This window comes from Calypte anna, chromosome 19 (genome assembly GCF_003957555.1).
Source record: "Calypte anna isolate BGI_N300 chromosome 19, bCalAnn1_v1.p, whole genome shotgun sequence".
NCBI lineage: Eukaryota > Metazoa > Chordata > Aves > Apodiformes > Trochilidae > Calypte > Calypte anna.
The window spans coordinates 8055795-8078233 of NC_044264.1; the positions used below are offsets into that span (position 1 = coordinate 8055795).

At 48.7% G+C, this 22439-nt stretch overlaps 1 protein-coding gene across 4 annotated transcripts in view; it reads left to right on the forward strand.

The window, feature by feature from the left end:
- Positions 1-22439, forward strand: part of RPH3AL (rabphilin 3A like (without C2 domains)) — a 44661-nt gene that overhangs the window by 3875 nt on the left and 18347 nt on the right. For 3 of the 4 annotated variants that reach the window (XR_003988364.1, XR_003988365.1, XM_008492354.2), the window contains exons 1-6: positions 3252-3291; positions 3513-3625; positions 5080-5223; positions 7120-7249; positions 11044-11130; positions 20335-20509. Coding sequence is in view for 2 of the 4 variants with exons in the window: in XM_008492354.2 (XP_008490576.2) it covers positions 3549-3625; positions 5080-5223; positions 7120-7249; positions 11044-11130; positions 20335-20509 (613 nt within the window). In the remaining 2 variants the exon portion in view is untranslated. Of the gene's footprint in view, positions 1-3242; positions 3292-3512; positions 3626-5079; positions 5224-7119; positions 7250-11043; positions 11131-20334; positions 20510-22439 lie in introns of those variants that run through there. The other variant, XM_030462465.1, reaches the window with a different exon arrangement.

Below are 22439 nucleotides of genomic sequence, written 5' to 3' on the forward strand. Positions count from 1 at the left end.
TCGTGGGGACAGCAGGAGCAGTGCCACATCAGAGCTGCCAGCAGAGATGTGCTCTGTTACACATCCTCCAAAATGCTCCTGGCCCCTTGCAGAGGGCTCTGCAGGGCAGTGCTCCTCTTAGCTTCTGTGCCAAGGGCAGCCAGGTGGACTCAGATTTAATGAGGTTTTGCTTCACATGACTTCTTCCATCACAGGAAAGGAACAAACAGGTGGAGGGCTTTTCTAAGGAGGTCATGGAGTATCGATAAGAGCTGCCTTTTAATTCTTAGTTCAAGGAAAAAGCAGAATCCTGGAGTGGAAAGTTTTCTTTCTGTAACACGAAGTACTTTATGCAGTGTACTTGCAGCAGGGCCAAGAGCTGTGAATTTCTCTTGTTCTCTCACTGCTAGACACTGACTGTTTCTGCCCTTTAGCTCCTTGAGAGGAGCGGACAGCTTGGTCAGGTAGGTGCTAACTGGAGCATTTTTGAGAGACAACACAGTGGAGGCTGACAGCATGAGAGGGCTGTTTCACCATAACCCACAAAGATGACTCCCCAGGCTGGCATGGTGTTGCTATCTTGGTGTTTCTGATTAGGCTGCTTCCCCTGTACTTCTTGTCCTGTACTGAGATAAGAAAGGGGATGCTTCACGCCTTCCAGATCCTGGTACCACTTCTCTGTCATCATTCCTATGGCCATGCAAGATATTCCTTTCCCTCCAGTCCTGCTAGAGCTCTGCTTCAGCCCAGCAGACTGTGGCCTGCAGTCCCATGTCATTCTTGTCTCCTTCTCCCAGGTAGTCGTGTCACACCTCACTGGGCTTTTTTTCAGAGGCAGAAGTCCAAAGCCACCTGCAATGCCAGTTTGCATCAGAGGGAGCAGCAGACACCCAATGCTGCTGAAAGAAAACGCTCCTGTAAAATATTTTGGGGAATAATGGATCTGTTTTGGGGTATGAGGGATCTCTGGGCTGCGTTTTGTTTTCCTTCTTGCTTTGCAGATGCTGCTCAGGGAATGGTGGAGGGCAGAAAGCATATGCTGAATAAGGAGGCAAAGGAGCATGACATTGCTTGTTTTTGTTCAGTCATGCTGAGAAAAGTACACTGTGGTATGAGGCTGGAGAATCTGTTTAGGTCTCCTGAGAAAAAAACACTTACCTGATGTGCTCTATTCTGAGTTGCCTCCAGCTCTGTTGGAGCAGATAAAACCCTGCAGAGGAGCAGCAGATGCTGCTTTCCACCCCGAAGGCACAGCTGCTGACAGCAAACTCTGCCCTGACCATAGTATGAGACTCAGCTCCAGCTTTAGCTTTTATACTCGACCTCCCACAGCTGCTGTGGGGTGGTTGGGTGCACCCAGCCTCACCAGTGGGACATGGGGTGGGCTGTGCATGAGTGGGAGGAGAGAGTACATGGTATGTCTGAAGAGTAGTTTAATATATGCATTTGTGTGTGTTCAGGGAGGTTACATGTGCAATCCTGTTACCTGTTACAATCCTGTAGCAACACATCACAGGCTTGGAAATTATCCTGAGGATGGCAGGTCAGCAGTTCTGTGGGAAATTGTAGCTGCTTCTAGCTCTGCCTGGGCCAGCCTGCCTTGTTCTTTAGCTCTTACTGCTGGGTTGCTGCCCAGTGTGTGAGCTGCTGTGGGACCTGTGGGGACTGCCTGCTCCTTTTGCTTGAGATGGTGAAGGAGATGAAAAGAGCAGGAGGTGTTCTGGGCCAAAATGGAAATGCAAACCCACAGCATGTGTGGCAATGAGCAGAGCAGGGAAAGTCAGTGGTGAATCCAAGATGCCAGGGTGCAAGGATTTCTTCTAGCAATGATCCCTTTTGGAAATGGAGTAAAGGTTTAAAGAGTTGTGTGTGCCACATCAGTCTGTCCTTCCTGTCTCAATCACCCCTCTCTCTGCTGAACATTTCATGCTGCCTTCCATCTCCTCCCTGCCTTGCTTTGCTGCACAGTCAGGCTGTGTGGATGAATGATGCTGAATTATTGTAGCCTTCACCCTTTTTACACCTCTGTGCCCCTGCACTGAAAGGAATCTGTGCTTTGTGTGGAATCCCTCCTCTTCTCCCCTGCCTGCTGTTAGCACTGGGTTTTCAGCCTCTCCAGGATGGGATCATTGGGATCATTGTTTGTAGCTGTTTGGCAGGACAGAGCTGTCAGTTCTCTATCCCGAGTGGGTGTTTCTGTGCTGGGGGGGGAGTGCAGCGTGTGTGGCACTTGTGAGCTCAACCCAGGGAGACAAAATGGATTTGTAGAAGCTGCCTCCATGGCAGTGTGAGGGGGCCAAGGCTGTGTGCAGCCTCTGCTGCCTCCCAGGCTGGCCCAGCAGCAGCAGGCTCGGTGTGTCAGGAGCAGATAGCACGCGTGGGTGCAGCAAGGCTGAACCCTGGGCACTGCAGGAGGGAAATGTGCTGTGGATGGAGAAGGGAACATGTGCTTCCTTCCTTGGGAACTGCTGCACAGCTGGCGCCCTGCCTGCTATTGTATCTGATTTGTGTTTGCCAAACAGCATTAAGCACCTTATCTCTGCCCAGCAGGTATGGTTTCAAAGCTGGCAGGTGTCTATTCTGGGAGAGGTAAGTATTAATACCTGGAAACTTGTTCATTAGGGCTGGTGAGATGTTTGCTCTGCTGGAGAGCAAGTCCAGCAGGAGGAAAGGTTGGTGCATCAGGACTAGTTTTGTCTCCACTGAAATCTCTTTGGCTGTGTCTGTCCTTTGGTGCTTCCTGTCAGACTCAGAACTGCTTTAGCTGCCAAGTCCCTTCTGAGGATGCCTTCCTGCCACCAGCCCGTGGAAGGTGGCTCTTGCTGCCTTTACTGAGCAGTTCAGAGTGACCGTGCTGGTTTCAGGAGCCTCAGTAGGAGCTCTGCTGCCAGAGGTGCTGTCTTCAACAGCAGAGAATGCAAACAAGCTGCTATTGTAGGCAGTGGCTATAAATACCAGGCTATTATGGAGGCAGTTTTAATGAACGGAGTGACTTGGCACTATTCATGCTGATTGTCGCGTGGGTTTTTCTTTGTTACCCCATTAAGAGGTAAAAAAAAAAAAGCAACTGTAGCTCCTTTGTGTCTTTTAGAGTGGTTTTCTCTGTCAATACTGCAGCGCTGGGGCTCTAACCGTGATGGGGCAGAGATTATTCTTGGAAACAATGCATTTCTCCAGCTTGAAATGAAAAATCAGAACTGACAAAGGGTCTCTTGTTGGATTTTTTTTGTTTGTTTTTTTACTTGTTTTGGTTTTTTTTTCAGAGTAAACAGAAAATCTAAGCTTCCAGCCTTGACTTCAAAGTATTGGAAGGTATTTACTGTCTTGTATTTCATGGGAATGTTGGTATGTTTTTACTGCTGTCTGTGGGGGAGTCTCCTCACCTCTCTTCTGCTTTGCCAGAAGAGTTGCCCTGGGGGGAAGGTTAATCAGGCTGTGCCAAACACTGCCCTGTGCTTTTTGTTTTGGTTTTTTTTTTTTTTTTTTGGCGTGGGGTGGCAGCTCTGCTCAGCGCTGGTGTTTGCATCTTACAGGTGTTTGCTCCCTGCCTCTCCTCTCAGCTTGGTACCATGGCCGACACGATTTTTGGCAGCGGGACGGGCCAGTGGGTGTGCCCCAACGACAGGCAGCTGGCACTGCGTGCCAAGTGAGTCCCCACCACCCCCCTGGTCACCTTCCAGCCTTCCTGAATGGCTTCCCAAGATCTCTGTGGAGCCTTGGGCATGGCCTGCTCGGGAGGCAGTTTGTCACCCAGACCCCTCTGTGCCCTAGAAGTTGGGTGGGACAGGAGACAGCAAAGCTGGGGCTTGGAGCTTGGCTGCTTGCTGGGACCTGCCAGCAGTTTGGGGCTGGTGTGTGCTGGGAGTCCACCCCATCAGTCCTTCCCTGGGTGAAAGGAAGGATGGTGATCAGGCATTGGGATGGGCTGCCCAGGGAGGTGATGGATTCTCCATCCCTGGAGATTTTTAAAACGAGACTGGATGTGGCACTCAGAGCCATGGGCTGGGAACCACGGTGGTAGTGGAGCAAGGGTTGGACTTGATGATCTCAGAGGTCCCTTCCAACCCAAATGATTCTGTGGTTCTGTCTCTGCAGCACCCTCAGTATAACTGATAGCATCCCCCAGCTGCCAGCACTCCTTTGTTTTAGGAACTTGTCATTTGTTCTCGTTTTCTCCTGAAGTTAAATTACTGCCTAACCTGAAGACAAAAAGAATGGAGATGAGTCAAGCACTAAAATTGCCTTTGTTTCTTGGATGCTTTCCTTTTCTGGCAGCTAATACCATGCCCCTGCCACCTCTGCTCTTGTCTGCACCTCTGGGGTCAGCCTCCTACAAAGTGTTAGAAAACAGGAGGTCTGAGAGGAGTGCCTGAGTGAGAACACTTCACACCAGTGCCACTTGCCAGTGTCATCTGAAAGCCTCATTAAGGTGGCTGAGTCTGATAGTGCCCTGCATTCTGCTGGCAGCAGTGAGTTTATCCAGTGACCTCTAAACCCCTACTGAATGGTAATTAATTGAGCTGGGAAAGCTCCTGCCTATCCCCAAGAGAAAGAAAGAGAAATCTCAGGTGTCTAATGTGAGGCATGGAGGGAAGGAGCTTGCTGAAGTCCTCCTGTGGGCCAGGATTAGACCCAGGGAGTGAGTTTCCAAAGTGTGCCTGGTGCTTTGTGTGTTTGAACTCTGAGGACCTTAGAAATCTGATGTGGAGGGAGGAGGGTGCTGGTAATCCCCATGTTCTGGAGCTGCTCTTGGCATCTGCTGTGTCTGGCACCAGCACCCATCTCTTCAAGGGCACCCCCAGGATAGCCAGTCCCTGGAGCACTCATTTTCTTGATGGGTTTTCAAGCAGGAGGAAGGACATGGAGTGGTAAAATACAAACTGGAGCAGAAAGGGACATGAGAGAGCAGGGAGAGACAGAGGAGCACTCAGTGCTGCTGGAGAAGTGGCATGGTGAGCTGTCAGTCAGAAGAGAGTCCCACTTTGGGTGTTAGCTGGGGTGTTCATCAGACTCCTCTGGCAGGTTTGGCCTGCGGGGCAGATCAGAGGTTTTGGACTTTTCCTTTCACAGCTTAATTCTTCCCTCCACTCCCTCCAACAGGCTCCAGACAGGCTGGTCAGTGCACACGTTCCAGACTGAGAAGCAGAGGAAGATGCAGGCTCTGAGCCCACAAGAACTTGAGGTCATTCTGGAAGTCATCCACAAGGCAGAGAAATTGGAGATCACTGAGCAGCAGCGCATTGGGTACAGTCCCTTTCATTTGTCCCCTTCCCTCAGAAGGAAAGGTCAGCACAGACAGAGCAGTGGCTCTCCTGACTGCCTGAGCTCAGTCAGAGCATCCCTTAGGTTGGTTATTTTCCCCTCCCATGTTGTTTGGAAGTGATTAGCATTGGGAAGGATGGGATGTTTTCCTTCTCCCCATGTCTCAGGCCTTTCTCATGCTTTCTTTGAGCCTTGGTGCTTGCTGTTGGTTGCAGCACTGACACAGCCCCTGGTAAAAGCAGCCTGTGCTAAGGCAGCTGCCCCAGTGGCTCTGGAAGAGGCTGAAGAAGATGTTGAGCTGTACAGCTGCACCCACTGCTCATGGATGGCAGTGTTCAGGAACTGCTGCTTGCAGCACACTTAGGTTTTTTCCCATGTCTGTCCCAGCAGCTCCCTGGGATTTTGCCTGGAGCACTGAATGAATCTGTGTTCTAGTTGGCTGAGCCCAACTGAAGGGGTTTGCTAGCTTGGATTATTTAATTTACTGGCATCCTTTTGCTGCTGCAGCTTTCCATTTGTTTTCAGTCCTGCTGGAAGTCTGGCCTCAGCTGTGTCTATGGTCATCCTATGCTGCCTTGAAAGCCAGGGAGCTGGGGCAGCCCTGCAGCATTTCCCAGCAGTGTTTTGTCTTCAGGAGACAGGAAATCCCAGTGATTCCCACCCATGGCCAGCTTCCTGCCCCTGTGCTCTGCTCTGTTCCTGTGCAGTGCACGTTAGAGAGAGCTGAGGAGAGCTCCCAGTGGTGTCTGTGATACATGGGGGGACCATGAGGGGCTGACTGTCCCTGTGCTGTGGGTGTTGTGTGGCTTGGAGAAAGAGAGAGCCTGTGCTGAAGCATTCTCTAGTGCTGAAGTCAGGGATCATAAATCCAGGAACTATGGCTCAGCCTGGCTGTGCTGCCTGACCCCATCAGACAGACCTTGCCTTCCTCCCAGAGTGGGACTTGGTGGATGGGGACATTGGGGTGGCCTGGGCAGCAGGGTGGGGTTTTCCTCCCTGAGCTTCACACACACACACAGGGCTGGGGCTGGTCACTGCCTCTGATAAATGACCTGACTGTTGTTATCCCCATCCCCAAATGGATGCCTGAGAATTGCCAAGCAGTGATCTGGTGGCAGCAGCCTTGCTCTGCATGCTCACCACATCTCGCATCCTAATTGCTCATCCTGACTTCTCCTGGTCCTGCTGATGCAGACATTGTGCTTCCTGTCTTCCAGAGGGCTGTTGAGGGGAGCAGTTGCTGGCATTCCTGCACTGCACCCAGGCTCATTTTGCTCTGATGGCTTCAGCCTGGCCTTCCTGCTTCTGATGGGCTGTGGGCAGTGATCTGCCTGCAGTGCTGGTTTCAGGGAGTGTGTGTAGGAATGGAGCAGAACTTGGCAGGTTTAATTCCTTTGCCCTTTTTCCTTGCTGTCTGACTCACCCTGACCTGAGCACCAAATGTTTTCACTGCTCTGCAGGCAGGAACTCATTGTGCTGAGACTCTGTGGCCCCCATGACACTCATCTCCTAAAGAGTGCTGAGACCAAGCCTCTCCTGGGAGTTGTCTGCTCTGCACCCTTTGGCTGGGTCAGGCTTGTCAGTGGTATTCACAGTTCTGGTTATTCTGGGCTTGGTGAGCACTGGTGGATGAATTTACAGAGATTTACTGATAGAGTTTACAAAGATTTGTATCCTGGGAAGTCCAAGAGCCAGTGGGAAACACTGAGTGCAGAGACTGAAGTGCAAATACATACAGCCTCAGCAAGGGGCCCAGAGCTGCAGGGAAGGTATGCTGAGTCTGGAGCAGAGCTTGCAGGTTTTTGGCATCCCTCAGGACCACGTGCTCCCATTTCCAAGGTGACCTCTGTGACCTCTGCTCTGTCCTCTTCCCTGCAGGCGCCTGGTGGAGCGGCTGGAGAACATGAGGAAGAACGTGATGGGCAATGGCCTCTCCCAGTGCCTGCTCTGTGGGGAGCTGCTCGGGCTGCTGGGCAGCACATCAGTCTTCTGTCAGGATTGCAAAAAGGTGGGTTTGGTCACACAGGTTTTGCCTGTTTCTGGTAGCAGCTCTGTTCAGGAAAGGCCCCCCAGGCCTCTCAGAAGCTGGAAAGTTCTGCAGAGTTATCTTAGCCCCACTTGTTTAGGTCAGTGGTGTCAGACTATCAGGTTTTTGCTTGCAGCCTGGTTATTTTACTCCTCAGGGACCTAAACTGCACTTAGTGCCGAGGTGGGTGCATCACCCCCCTCTGTGCCTCCCCCTCAGGAGCATCAGGGTGGGAAAAGGGGCAGAAGTTTACATCCATCAGAAACAACTCATAAAAGAGATTGAGTGCTTTAGTGTTACTGAAATATCTGCCCTTAGACCTTCCAGTAATGTGTCTCTTCAGAGGACTCAAGTCCCCCTTCAAGTTCCAAACCAGTGCTAGGTTTCCAGCCCCAGAACAGAAATTTCCCTGTGCATCAGTGGCTGCCTGTGGCTGTGTCTGGTGTTGGTGGGACTGGATGGGTGCTGCTTGGAGGGGCCATCAGTCTGCAGGGCCACTGATGCTCTGCCAGTGCCCTGGGGGACCAGTGTGTCTTGTCTAGACCCAGCAGCTAAGGGGTTAATCTGTATTGCTGTGGAGATGATCATCTCCAAGGCAACCACCTTATCCTCCCTCTGCTGGGAGGCTGTTTTTCCTGCACTTAGAGCCCATCTTTCCCTGGGGAGATACCTCTGTCAGTGACTGCCTCAGCAGGTTGCCTGGGAGAGGTGAGGGTGCTGGAGTGTTTCTGACTTACTGGTGGTAAGGTGGAAGGGAGCAGCCTCTTCTGACTGTCCTTGCTGGGTGCTGGAGCCAAGGAGACACTTGTCCATGTCACTAGTGTCACTGAGATGTCCTATGGAGCCCACAGGACAGCACCTGCTCCTTTGCCATGGAGTGGTGCACCTTGGCACATGTGTGGTTAGGCAGCCATGCAGGCCATGGGTGAGAGAGAACCTTTTGTGCTGGCCCTGCTGGAGGCTGTGAGATGCAGTTCCCACGCTGAGCAGGCTGCCTGGCCTGGTCTGTGGCTGGCTGCAGCACTGCTGGGCTTAGAGCTCTTGTAAGAGGGCAGAGGTGGGTGTAAGAGGGAAGTGGGTGCCTCTTGCAGCCAGAACCATGGTCCCAGTGTCCTTCCATGTGTGCTCACTGGGCTGGGAGCTGCTGGGAGCTTTGCTGGCATTGGATTTTCTTCTCTGGATCCTGTGCACAGAACTGACCTGACTAGGGCAGAGGTTATGCAGAGGATTGCTGGTAAGGCACTGACTGGGAAAATAAATTAAAATCTTGGAACCCCTGAGTCCTAAGCTGGGGAGAAAGAAGCCCTTTTAGGAAGGGCTGGGGAAGGAGGCAACTGGGAAGTGAAAGACTAAAAGAGGAGATACTGGGCAGCTCTCTTGGAGAGGACATGGGCTCTGTGCTCACGTGTCTCTGGACAATAAGGGGCTGAACAGCAGACTGGCTGTTTCCTGCCTTTCAAGTGCATGGAATAGCAGGATGTGCTGTGTTCTTGCCTTTTTCCCTTGGTAATTTTGCTCCTGCCTTGTCTGGAGCCAGGTAGGTCACAGCCAGCTAGGTCACATTGCCACAGCACTTCCCAACCTCCTCCTGTGAGCCCTCTGCACTAATGAGGAGGCAACAGATTCTCTTGGGCAGTTCAAAGGACTCAGATCCACGTTGGTTTAAAGTGAGTCCCTACTTTTCCAGGGTGCCTTTTGCAGCTGCTTTCAGCTTGGTTTGTGGCTTGTAGCTGCTTTCCAGCTGTGTGCAAGCTCAGGGTGGGGAAGCTGATGGGTGCCACAGGCTTCTCTCCTTTAATGTTGTGAACTGAGGGAACAGTCAACCTGTCAGCAGAGCACACAGACTGAGCTGTTATTCAAGCTTGTTCCCCCTCATCCAGGGATATCCATCATTGGTGCAGTGTTGTGTACAATAAGCAATGATGTGTCAGGGAATTATGGATTTTTAAAGTTCATGTTTCTCTTGCTGATGCTGCTCTGTTACCAGCTCATTGCAGCCCATTTAATCCAACAACAAGCCCTCCTGCAATGATGCAGCTGAAATGGGCAAAGAACTTGCTTTCAGCAAGCTCATTCAGCTGAATAAAGGTTCTGTATTTCTTGAAGCCTGGTGGGTTTTCCAAGATCCACTTTCTGTTTTATGAAAAATATTTTTAATATTAGTTTTTATCATCTTAGAAAGAAATGCATTATGGCAAGACAAAGATGGATGCAAATCCATACATGTTAATAATAGACAAAGCATAATGTGTCATTTACCATGCAGAGAGTACTAGTATCATGTGGAAAAGATGAAATAGAAGATACAAGTTTTACCTAGTATTTAATGAGGAACAAGGCTGTGTTTAATGCTCTTGAATTTTATGTCTTCTGAGGAGGTTGTGTGATGATCAACTTTTCAGTTAGGCTGCAGAGAAGGGGAGGAGGACAGCCCTGTTCAAATTGGAACTTTGAAGATTGATGGCAAGGAATAAAATGCCTTGGGAACTTCCACTAGAGGGAGTGTTTGAATGTGCTATATGTGTGGGGATGGGGATCTGAGAGGGTGTCAAAGGCTGAGTTGCTCCTTCAGATGTTGGGTTGAGGGAGAAGGAATTTGTGGTTCCTCAGGTGGTGTCTATGAGTTACGTCTCAATACCTCTTGACTTGGTAGCACCATGTTGAGGACTGATGTACCAGCCCCAAGGGATTGTTCCATGATTTGTCTGAGATGTTGAGGGTAGGAACAGAGTGATGGAGAGGAGCACCAACCCCTGTGGGACTGCTGGTGCCACCTCACCCTTTGTGTGCAGCACGAGTCAGGGACAAATTTGCCTTTGGACTACACTGACCAAAATAATTGGGTGTGTTTGTTCATGCAGTGAAGCCATCACCTCAAATACCAAAGTTCTGCCTCTTTCTTACTCCAGACAATGACACTGAGGGCTGAGACTTTTGTCCTTGGACACAGACCTCAGGGTGGAGCAGCCTGGTTAGGGGGCTGTGGAAAACCTTAGCTGGGGAGATTAAATTCACATTTCTCTCTAAGCAAGGCTTTTCTCCTCAGAGCCCTCTTGTGTGTGGCTTTTGCTCTGTGAGGATCAAATAATTCATCTAATTTCTCATTCAAGCTGTAAGCCAAGCCTGATACACATCAGCTTCATTATCAAATATTAGGTGATTCAGGTTGTAAATGGTTTGTAATGCCAGCAGAGCCATGAAAGTTCCCCTGTGCAGCAACAGAGGCCGTGTGGCACTCTCAGGCATTCTGCTCAGGAAATGTGCATGTGGGCACATCCCTGCATCCTGAGCAGCCACAGATCAATAAATGCTGAGTCTGTGTTGGAAAGGAGGGGAAGTTATGGGCTTCAAAACAATGGACATGGGTGGAGAGAGGAGATTTCCAGTCTTGTACAAACTCATGCTTGGTTTGTACTTGGTTACAGCTGCTTTCCATGACACAGTGGTTTGGTTTGAGCATTTAGAGGAATAAAAACAAAAAACAAACAATAAAAAAATAGTTTAGAAATATGCCTGTTGCTCACAGGGTTTGATTTGCTCTCTCCACTTGCCTGCAGTCAAGGGATTTCCTAAAGATTTGTCTTTGCCTCCTGTCTGTGTAGACCTGAAGAAGCTTCCTGGGATCAGTGGTTCTCTGGGACAAATAACAAAATTGTGCCATGTTTAGGTTTTTAAGGAGAGCAGGACTACTGGGACAGATGCTTCTTGATGTTTTCCCAAGGGCTACAGGGAGTTGCTAAACACCCCTTTTTTTTTTTTTCCTCTCCTTATTTCAGAAAGTTTGCACCAAGTGTGGAATAGAAACCTTTGGAGCCCAGAAACGTCCCCTTTGGTTGTGCAAGATCTGCAGTGAACAGAGAGAGGTAAAATCCAGCTGTGGAGAGCTGGGGCTCAGCAGTCTGCATCTGCCTGACCCAAGTTTGTGCTGAATGTGCAAGGGCTTTTTCCCTGTGCCTGGGGAGGAGGTTGGGATGGAGTTTGGGAGACTCTGCTGGAGGCCAGACAAGTTTGATAAATACCCACAGTGGTGACAACTCTGATTTGTGAGGGGGTGGAGGGAAAAGTCCCACACCTGGGTTTGCAGCCTGTATGGCTTTGTGGAGTTTTTGTGGAGTTTTTCTAGCTGTGGTCATAAAGAAACTGTTACCTTTGCTTTCCTGCTTTCTCCCTCCTAGCTGTGTGGCAAACAAACTTGGCTAACAGCAGTCCTTCAGTGCAGCTGGAGAGATCTATAGCATAGCTGTGATATTTGTCTCTCTAAAATAACCAGGACTGCAGCTTTCAAGTCTGTTTCCCTCCCTGTCTGCAAAACCCCATAACTTGCCAGCATGTTAGAGTTCTAGTGCAGGTCTCTAAATTTTTATATCCTTCATTCTTGACTTTACACTGCAAAAAGTAATGGTCTGTCTCAATTCTTGTGTGCCAGCCAGCATCTACCAACAGTAGGGCTTGCTGCTCTACAGTGAAGTCAGTGCTGTGATTACAGAAGGATTTTCACTTGTTTCCATCAATTTATTTTGGGCTTTTGCTTATGATCCTTGAACATCATTCCAGTAGAGCTATTTCTGACCGTTTCAACCAACAGTGAAACCTGGGCACTCAGCTTAATCATGTTTTTGAAATCTACTGGAAGCATTTCTGCAGTTGTTTGGGATGCTGGCTTTGTAAATACACATTTATATGTATATAATTTTTATCTACAGTTGTGGAAGCTCAGCATTGCTGAGGTTTTACACAGGAGGGGTTTGACTGTGTGGGAGCACTTTTACAGTTAAGATGGAGTGGTACATGGGCACTGTCTCATTTTTCAGAGGTGGTGTGGGTAAGGTAGGCAGAGAACATTCCAGCTTCCTGGTGTATCACTTTAAAGTGGTATTTTGTTAAGTATCACTTTTTTTAAGTGTTACTCTGAGCCATCCAGGAGTTTTGAATTCCAAATGAAGATCTCAAACTGGAGAGTGAAGCAAGTCAAGGTACTTTCTGTGTTCAGTGCAGAGATGAGAAATTGACTTAATTTCTTTTGTCGTTTTATTTCATCTCAAGCTGTATAGTTGTGGGTTGTTTTTTTTTTCCTATTTCTTATAAAAATAATGAGAAGCTGTGGTCACAGGAGAGAGAATATGAACCTATCCAGTAAGTGTTATGTGCCACCAGTGTGTGAGAGTACGGTGACCTTCAAAGCTCACTTTCTCTGTGAAACCTGAGATAAGGCCAAAGTGCTTCCCTAATGAAAATGGATGGAACTTTCCTTCTTAGACTAACTAGAAAATAGCCTCGTTTTACCTCCCAGCCTTAAGCTTCATCTTTATTTTTTTTGATTCTCTTTAATGTTGGTTCAGGTCTGTTTCCTTTCTTGTTTGCAGTGGTGCTGGTGCTCTGACCAGGGGATGATTGGAAGGGTCACAGTGTGGACATGCAGCCAGGCATCAAGCCATACATCCCCTCTGTCTTCCCACTTGGCTCTGCTTTTATTTTGGGGGAAGGCAGGGGAGCATTGAGAATTAGCAGGAGCCTTCAGGCATGTCAGACAGGGCAAGGGAGTCGAAGCAATATCAGACTAAATGCCTGGGAAGTGCCTTTGATCAGGTCTTCCCTAAGAATCTGTGTGAGGAGGAGATGAGGGTCTTGGGCCACAGAATGGTGTCTGACACTAGTGCAGTCCCTGAAGCCCGTTCAGATGCCATAATACCACAGGCCATGCAGTAAATTCCCAGGTTTCTTTTCAGGGCTTGTATTTACTACAAGTTCTTTGCTGCCATCAGTTTCTGTGATCTGGATCTGCCATCTGCTCTGGCCCAAACCCATTTGGCCACGCTCTTTGCTGAAGGTTATGTTTGCTATCATAGTGTGCAGATGGATGGCTGCTCTTTGGGATCATTCTCATTTCTGTCTAACCTCTACAATGAGTTGGTATCAGCCCTTTTTTTTCCTCAGAGCCAGGCAGGGAGCTTCAGAGACCCACCAAAGCACTTTGGGTTGTGTGATGCAGTAACAAGCAAGGTTCTTCAGCCCATGCCAGTGAAACACATGCTAAAGCCTACTTTAGGCTTGTCCCAGGCTGAGAGTTCTGGCTACACCTCCCAGATTGTCAGCCCAGGGGAACTTGGCCAGCTCCAGTGGGTTTGCACCAGTTTGATGCTGGTCTGGAGTGTCCTCTCCCCCCAGCAGGTGTGATGAGATGTGGTGATGCCCTCCACATCAGCTCTTTGATCACTGCCTAATTTTCTGAACCAGCTATTTGGGCATGGTGTTTGTGAAACTCTCAACTCTGTTAGTGAGAGACTCTCAGGCACTGAAGTGAGAAAGGAAGGTCATTTGGAAACCTGGATGGATTCAATGATGTTGGCTAGAGTTAATAGGTGTCATCTGGCTGGGTCAAGAGCTTCTGACTATAATTGTCCCTTTAGCCTCTGCCATGTGCTGAGTGAGCTTGTGTTCCACCAGGATCTCAAGCCAGAATGGTGGGGCTGAACACTCACATCCACTGGCTAACAGCTGCAGTGTGTGGCATCATTCATACCTGCTGAAGCTTTCATCCCTCCATCTTCCTTGTTGTTATTTCTCCCTGTGGCCTTGATTGCAGCCAGCCTAAGTTTAGTGATGTGGTTGTCATCTCCCCCTTTTGCTGTGTGGTCAGGATCTCTGCTGGCTTCAGTTATGACTGAACCATCAGTATGCCTGTGTCCAAAGGAAGACCAAAGTAACAAGGTATTGTTTACATCAGTTTTTCAGTTGGAATCAAATGCATGATGCCCATAGATCCCTCTGGGAATCCCAGCCTCAGCCCTTCAGAAGTGCTCTTGGCTGCTTTCTGTTTCTATGAGAACCTCCACTGGGAGGGCTGTGCTGCACAGCAATGAGGAACAAGTTGCTCTGACACTGTCTTATTTCTGGAGAGTGGAGGTGATTAATGGATTCTGCTGCCTGCTTGTGTCCCAGTCATCCAGAAGCAAAACAGTGTGTTTGGCAGCTTTGGAGCTGCTGAGCAAGATGTGTACATGCAGGCTGGAGGGCTCCAAAGTGTCAGAGAAGTGCTGGGAGGAAAGTGCAGTGTCCTGACAAGGCCAGGACCTTCCAGAGCTTTGATATTGCTACTGGCAAAGAGAACATCCCCAAGGACCAGCAGGCACTCCTGTGTCACAGGTGCATCATTCTCCCTGGGATAAGACACCTCCTCTGCTTTAGGCCAGACCTGAACTGTTGGAGCTGCTGCTTGTCCCAGTGGTTTGCAGAGGCATCTATCAAAAAACCCCTTGTGTCCTTCCAGGATTCTGTGGATGTTTGCCTTTGCAATGTCTTCTGAGAGCAGTGGAATTAAAGCAGGTGTGGATCATATTTTATTGTTCCTGCAAGCAAAGGTAGAAGCAAAGTCATTCAAGCTCACATTCCCTTCTGAGGGCAAGGATCTCCCTTCCTTCTTCCCTCCTCCTCCATGTGCTGCATTGCCTCTCTTGGCTTTGCATCTTGCAAATCTTTCTGGAACCTGAAGGGCTGATCCTCCTTGGGGCAGTCCTGTCTCTCCACACGTGTGGATTCCCATGGCATGATCAGGGGATCTCATTCCTGACTGCAGCAAACACTGGCCATGAGTTTACAGGGAACCTGTTTGCTAACTGGGCAGTGAAGCAGTGGGGCACCCAGAGGAATGAGGATGCAGAGCAGAAAGGGAGCAGATCCTCCAGCAGCTGCTGTCAGAGGAGCAAAGCTTGCCTGGGAGGAGCTGCAGTGGGCATGTGTACTGTTGGAATGATTCCCTCCTGCCAGGCCTCTGGCACAAAACACAAGCTTGGTAACAGCTTGGGCAGCAATTGCTCTGCTGAATTAGTCGTGTGTGGCCCAAGTCTGCCTGTCACCTCCTGGCCTGAAGGAGAAATGGGACCTGCTGTGTTTTGTCAAATCCCTGGCCAGCCTCTAGACTTTCTGCACAACCTTGTTTTGACAGTTACCACCAGGTTCTGCAAAGCACCTTCCTGAATTACCATTATATATATATATATTTTTAAAATATATATATACACATAATTGGCAATGCTATCATTGTAATTAAAACCCTCTTGGAAGTGTTCATGCACATTTACATTTGAATTGACACATCCAAAATTGTAGTGATAATGAAAACAGCTTAAGTAGGGTGGGGGGGGAAGAGACAGCTTTTTTTAAACTCCATTGAATATGACAGAGAGTGTCAGCTCTCAGGGACCTGTTAAAGTTTTAATTTGCCCCCTCTGCACTTCTCCTTAGCTAAACAGCATTTTCATGGCTGGCTGCATTTCTTGGTTCAGCACAATAACCCATGCAGAGGAAGAAGATGACTGCACTGGAGGAAAAAAAAGTCTCCCCCCTTTTTGCCCCCAGGGTTTCCCTTTTCATATATACACTCACACCCTTTTGAACATTATAAACCACTGTAGCCCAGGGCTATTCCTGTCTGGCATGATGATTTCTTGGCAAAATATCATCCTGATGGAGGGGAGTGTTTATTTTGGGTGACTCTGGATTGAATCAAAGTGATGTGCACCTGTTTGCAATTCAAAGAACTCATGAATAGCCTGCCATATTATTTTGAGGGGCGGTAGCAAGTGGTTAGACTCAAAATAGTGTCCTCTAGAATAGAGCCATGGGGAAAAAAAAAAAAAGAGACTTGATTGAGAGGGGGATGATAAATGGTTGAACACTGGCAGCCATGGCAGCTTGAGAAACGTTGGGGTCAGAGGTGCAATGGATTTTGCTATTCCAGAAACAAAGCTCTGAACAGCAGTTTCACTGCCTTTTAATTTTCCTCATCCTCGAGCGCTGAATGTGGGAGTTGACACCAGATTGCTGTAAATAATGTAATTGGAAATCTCTGTGTTATGGAAAAGCAGATGAATGCAAATAACGAAGCTGAGGAGAGTTTGCTCTTTCTCCTTGCCAGTGGTTTGCAGCCTGCCAGAGCCTTTGGTGGAGAGCTGGGACCCAGGGAGTGTGTGGGCATGTGCTGCAGGAGGGCAAGAGCAACCAGGTCCTCCCAGGGTGCTTGTGTTTGCAGGTGCCTTTGTCTCCATTAAGCATTGGAGCCCACAAAAACCTCCTCCCCTGCCTGTCAGCTGCTGGGGGGTTGAGCCAATAATGCTGGTGTCAGCATGGGAAGCTGAAGGGAGCTTTTTTTGCCTCTCACCCAGCCCAGGGGACTGCAGGAGAACAGTTACAGTCAGTAGGTGGGAGAGCAAAACGTGGCTTTCCAGCTGAGACCCTTTCTAAGCTGCTCAGGGCACTTTTGCCTGGGTGAAGGGAACTCTGGGAGGCTGCAGATGTTTGTTATGGTTCATTCCCAGGTTGCTCATGGTGGTGGTTGGATCATCACCATCCCTGGAGGTGTTTAAAAGCTGTAGATGTGGTGCCTAGGGATGTGGTTTAGCACTGGACTCGGTACAAATGGGTTAGTAGTTGGACTTGATGATCTTAAAGGTCTTTTCCAACCAGAACCATTTTGTGATTCAGCAGTAATCCTGTCCCTTCATCAGCAGGGCCTAATGATTTCTTTGTTGAGGAGTTTGTTCTGTCACTTCTGTGTTCACAGAAAGAGGAAGGAGAAGTTTGAGCAGTAACATGCTTTTAACCAGGGCCCAGTGATTCTCTGCTAGGTCCCATCTACCAGCTGTAATGTGCCAGATGAAAACACACATCTGCTTTTGACTGGCTCATCCTGTTGCTGTAATGATAGCTTGATGCAACTTTAATAGGAATATTATCAGGGTTATGAAAGGCATTGAGCTCTCTGGAGTTGTCATGGCCATAGCCCTTAAATTGGTTGGAAGTAATAACAAGAAGAGTCTGTTGCTGGTGTAGTTCATCTCTTAGAGTTTCCCACACACTTTGCTTTAGGGTAGTTGAGGTGAGAAGGGCAGGAGTTGGAAGGCAGGCAATAGGTGGTGTGGATTTTGGTTGTGTTTGCCTGGCCTGGTTTGTGTGCTGGGGGCAACTGCAGCTGGTGACCTGTGGTGTGGCCTGAGCCCCACACGGGGCCATCTTGTCCTGATCTGGGATCTGATGCAGATCTTCCTCCCTTCTGCCAAGCACTCAGAGCAAGGGATGATAAAAAATCAGGTTGCTGCAGGAAACTGGCAGGGGCTGGCTCTCCCTCTTGCTGATGAAATTGCAGCTCCAGTCAAACTCGAGCTGCCCGGAGGCAGAACTTCACCTTATGTGCCAGCAGGACTGGAGGGAGCCAAATTCTCCACTCCTTGGAAAGAACAAACTCCTGGTAATAAACAGGACTTGTATTCTTGAAGTGCTGTTATAGATTTATTAATTTAAAATCAAACAAGAACTTTGCTGTCAGGCCACTTCTTTGCGATCGATGAAGCTGCCATCAATAGCAGTCAGCAGCATTGATTTATTTTGATGCATGGGTGCAAAAACCAACTTGTGTGCCCAGCTTTAGGACAGAACATGAACTGTGATCATTTTGGAGCAGAGGTACTAAATTATTATAGGGGAGAGCATCTTGCTACAGATATTTTAGAGCCGATTTCAAAACAAGTTCAGTCTGCTGTAATGAGACTGGGCTCTATTAGATGCACCAATTTAAAGTGAATATGTATGCAGAGAATCAATTTTATACTAGCATTACCACATCAGAGGTAGCTGTGTTATCCTGTTAACTCTTTCTATAACTGGACTTGCTTTGGGGTAGTGAAAAACCTGGGGGTGAGCAGCCTTTTCTTACAGCAATCCTTGCTGTGTCTGATGAGTTTTATGGTGTGCCTAAATTGGAGTTCTCCTGAAGATAATGGGTCTCTTCAGTGCTTCAAATTAAATTACAGATGTTGCAAAGTCTGTTCAGGGAATGACTGTAAGAAAGGGATGCTTCTTCCCTGGCAGTTTGTGCAGGGAAGCTACGTGTGCCCCAGCTTCCCATTGTGCAGCAGGGGATGGACAACATGCTCTCCTCAAGGCACGGTGCTGGTTGGGGTACAAACCCCATGTCCCCAGCAGTCCCTGCTCTGCCTGCTGTGCGCTGCCTGTGCCCAAAACCTCCTGGACAAAGGAGAACAGGGGTTGTCCAGCCTGCAGATCCTGTGTATGTTTACCTGAGTTGTGATGGGGTAAGCTCTAGGTAGAGATGTCTGTCCCAGATTTAAAACTCTTGCTGTGTTTCCCAGTTTTTCCTTTTGCAGGGATAGCAGAGCCCATTCCTCCAGAGTCTCTGTGCCTCACTGATTAATGCTGTTGTACAAGCTGTACCAAATGCTGTGCAGTCCCTACATGCCTAACAGAAGGAGCTGTTTCAGTTTGTGCCTTGACCATTCACCATTTTGGCTGTTTGCATGCTGTTGAAAGAGCTGAAGTGTCCTGCCTGCCAAGACCCCCTCTGTAGAGGAACTTGCAATCTTCTCTCCTCTTGAGGAACAGTCTTCCCAGCTTTTAGTTGGATGGCAGCCTGACCATCCTGCTGGGCAGGAAAATGTTGGTATAATTGCAGTGTGCTCTCATCTCCTTGTTTCTAGATCCTGCCATGGTGCACGTGAGCTTTGCTCTTGCACTTTCACAGTAACTGCTGTGGGTGCTTGGTCACAGTGATGCTCTGCTGGGTGCTTTTCTTTCAAAAAGCATGTTCCCAGGGTGGCCTCTGAATTCAGATTGCCTTCACTTGGCTCTCAAGACCTCAAGTACAGAAATTGTAGCTCTCTGTGTTGGTGGCTCTGGACTAGGAGCTGGGCAACCTGCTGAGTAATTTCCTCCTATCTGTGTGATGGTGGTGTCCTGCTTTTTGGGTCTGCATGAGAAGAACTTCTCATGAGTGCCAGGTGTCATGACTGCTCTCTGCTTTGATTAAGCCCTAAGTGCAAATTGCTGTAATTAGGGGTATCTGCAGTTGCACCCATTGGCATCATGTTGGTACTATATGCAGAATGCTTCGGAGTAGAAACATTGATCTCCCTGACTCTGAGCAGAAGTGTAAGGTTTCTACCCCTCTGCATGAATTAGAACATGGTATTTTTGCTATGTTAATTTATTTTTGCCCTGGCTGTCTCATTAGCTCAATATTAGACTGCTGGAAGGCACAAATGAATTAGCTTTTTAGAGGCCATTTCTCCTTGTCTGAGCTGCCATCCTTTTCCCTTCCTCTAGCTCACAGTAGGCTTTCTATTAAATATACTTAATAACGCTCCTTCATCATAAGCTGCATTAAAACTAAACTAGAGAGCAGAGGATGTTCTTACAGGAGATACTACAGTTTGGTGCTCACAGTCCCTTTCCTGCTTCAAGTTCAGCTTGAGTGCCACTCTTCTTGTTCTGGGGTTTTCAAGCACACTCCTTGGATGCTTTGGCTTCACCTGAATTGCTCTGTGAAATGAACACTGAGGTTGTGCCATTTGGTACCACAGGACACAGTGTTCCTGCTGTCCTGGCATTGCCACCTGCAGCCCCCAGCCCCTCTCTCAGAAGTGACCCAGACTGAAGGACCTAGAATGGACTGAGAGAGTTGTCAGGACTTGCTGCAAGACTTGTGCAAGACTTGTTTTACTCTTAAGCAGAGCACGTGCTTGGGGCTGGTGTCACCCCTGGCATATTCCTGCTCCTTCCAGGAAGCTTTTTTTTTTGTGGATTCCCAACAGGGGAAAGCAATAGATGTAGAGTCTGAACTGCTTAGTGCAGGGAATTTCATCCTGTAAGTGTGTATCAGTGTCCTGTAGTAAGCTTGGGAACATGTGTTGGACTCAAACACAGCATCAGAAAAGCATCTGATCTTGACTTGGAGAATTCAAGAAGTTCCATGGCTTGTACAATCACCTTCTGCTCCTCCTTCAGTCTGTGCCTGTTGCTCATTCAGATTTGTGCTTTTTGGTGGTGGAAGGTGGATGGAGGTGAAGCCGAGCTGGTGGGTGTGGGGGGAGAGATTTGGGATGCTGTGGTAGTTGCACTGCTCCGGGGAACTGGTGGACTCTGGGAGCTGGAAGGTAACACAGGTCTGGTCAAGGTAGCTCAGAGGGAGCTGAGCTTGGTGTGGGGGCTTGTTTGGTGCTGGTTGTGCTCTTTTGCTGTAAAAAACCTGGGTTTAAGGTGTCTCCATCTCCCCACAGGTTTGGAAGAGGTCTGGTGCATGGTTCTACAAAGGGCTGCCCAAATACATCCCACCTTTGAAGAGCAGCAGCAAAGCCAGTGAGCTGCCCCCACAGCCCTGGCAGAGCGAGACAGCTCTACTGGAGCCTGAGGACAGCAGGACCAGCAGATCCTTCACCTGGGCCAGGGGAAAAGGTTGGTTGTCTGCTCCTTGTCCAGAAGAAAGCAGGGAGAGGGGAGGAGAATGTGTGGGCAGGGATGCTCTTACAGTCAGTGGGTAGGAGTGAGCTGTGTCCTTTGTGCCTGACCCCCTCAGCAGGTGAGATGATCAAAGGAGGGATCAGCCTCGGGGAGGAGGCTGAGGTTTGCAGCACAGAGACCTCAGGGCTGGGTTGTTCTTTAAGATGTGTCTCAGTGAAGCTGTTGATTAACTTCACCCTGTGCAGGGCTGGAACACTGAGAAACCTGATTTATTAGCTTCAGCACTCCTATCTCTGTTCTTTGAGGGAGACCTTGATTGAAGTAGATCATTGTATCACATGTGGCATCTTGAATTGCTGCCGTGTCAGATCCCATTAACAGGGCTGCCTTGCAGGGATTTTTTTCCTTGCTCTCTTCCATCTGCCCACCCTGTTGTTGCTCATACACCCACTCCAGTGCTGAGCCCAAAGCCAGCTGGGGGGAAGCAGCAGCTTGGCATTGAGGAGCTGAGCACTCAGGGTCATTAGCACAGCAGCGGATGGATGCTGCAGACTTAGAGCTGCTGCCAGTCTGCTTTGATTTTTCTTCATTTCTTTCTGGTGTGGATTAGCAGAACTGTCTGGCCTTTCTTCCTCCCCTGTCTTTTGCTATCACATCCCCTCAAATGGAGAAGACCTCATCAGTGTACCAGCAGCATCCACTCTTTCATGTAAAGATAAATCTTATCAGTAGTGCAGGGGGAAAGAGTCTTTTAATGAAGAAGACTCAGGAGAATTAAGTTTACAAACCTTCTCTTCAGGGCCCAGCTAGGAAAGCACTCCCAGCTCTACTGTAACTTTTGTAATTAATGACAAATGAGATCAACAATAGATGGTTGTGCTTCCCCTCAAGGACATGCTTGGAAAGAGTTGTCTTAACAAATGAACTGATTGATGATGAGGTACTTTCTGTACACACAGTACAGCAAACTTTATGAGTCAAATATGCAGATCCCAGACCCAGCCTGCTTTTTAGTTCAGCTTGTTTGTGGGTTTTGTTTTGGGAAAAGACCTCCCCTTAAATACCAGCAGAAGCAGGAAAGGAACAGGTGAGGGAAAGCAAAGTGGCCTTCAGTAAGATTTTTGGCTGGCTGCTATTTTATGAGTTGGATTCTAAAAATTTATAGTTTTGTTTTCTGGTGCTTTCTCTCCTTGATGGCCTTCTCTGTTAGGCTGCCTGTCCCCTGGACAGCTTTCAGTGGGCACTGCAGGCTGTAATTCATCTCTGAAGCTGGGAGCTTGTACCTCTCACCCCTTCATTTAATCCTTTTTCACCTCCCAGTGCTGGGGCTTCTGTTTGTCACCTGAAACCTCTGACATGTGCAGTGTCCCCTTCCCCCATGGAGATGATGTAGCTGTGATACTGCCAACCTGAAGCAGCTCTGACATTTAATGTGCCTGACTCTGAAAGGCTGCTGTCAGTGGGTCCTTTATCTCTCCCCACTGCCCAGGCACCAGAGGAGCCTTCTCTCCCCTCCTTAGGGATTCAGCTCAGGTGGGACCAGCACAGCCTCTGGGAGAGAGGAGCCAGGGTTATTCCATCAGCATCCTCCATGCCAGGAGCTGCCTTTTAGCTGGGACAGGGCAAACCTCAAGTGTCCCTTTTTCCCCAAAAAGAAGGGGGTCAGGGTACCAGATCCTGGTACCAGCCATTTCTACAGCTCCTGCTGCAGGAGGTTGGGAAGGCAGTGGGACTGAGGGACAGCAGGAATGTGCCTCTTGGAAGAAAAACCAAACCCACCAGGAAATAGTTTTATTTTTACACACCCATTATTTCTCGCGTGCTCGCTGACACTGGGATTTGCTGTTGCTTTTAGTTTTCCTGTAATAAACAAGCAGTTGCCATGGGAACCCTGCTATTAGTTAAGGCACAAATGTATTATCAT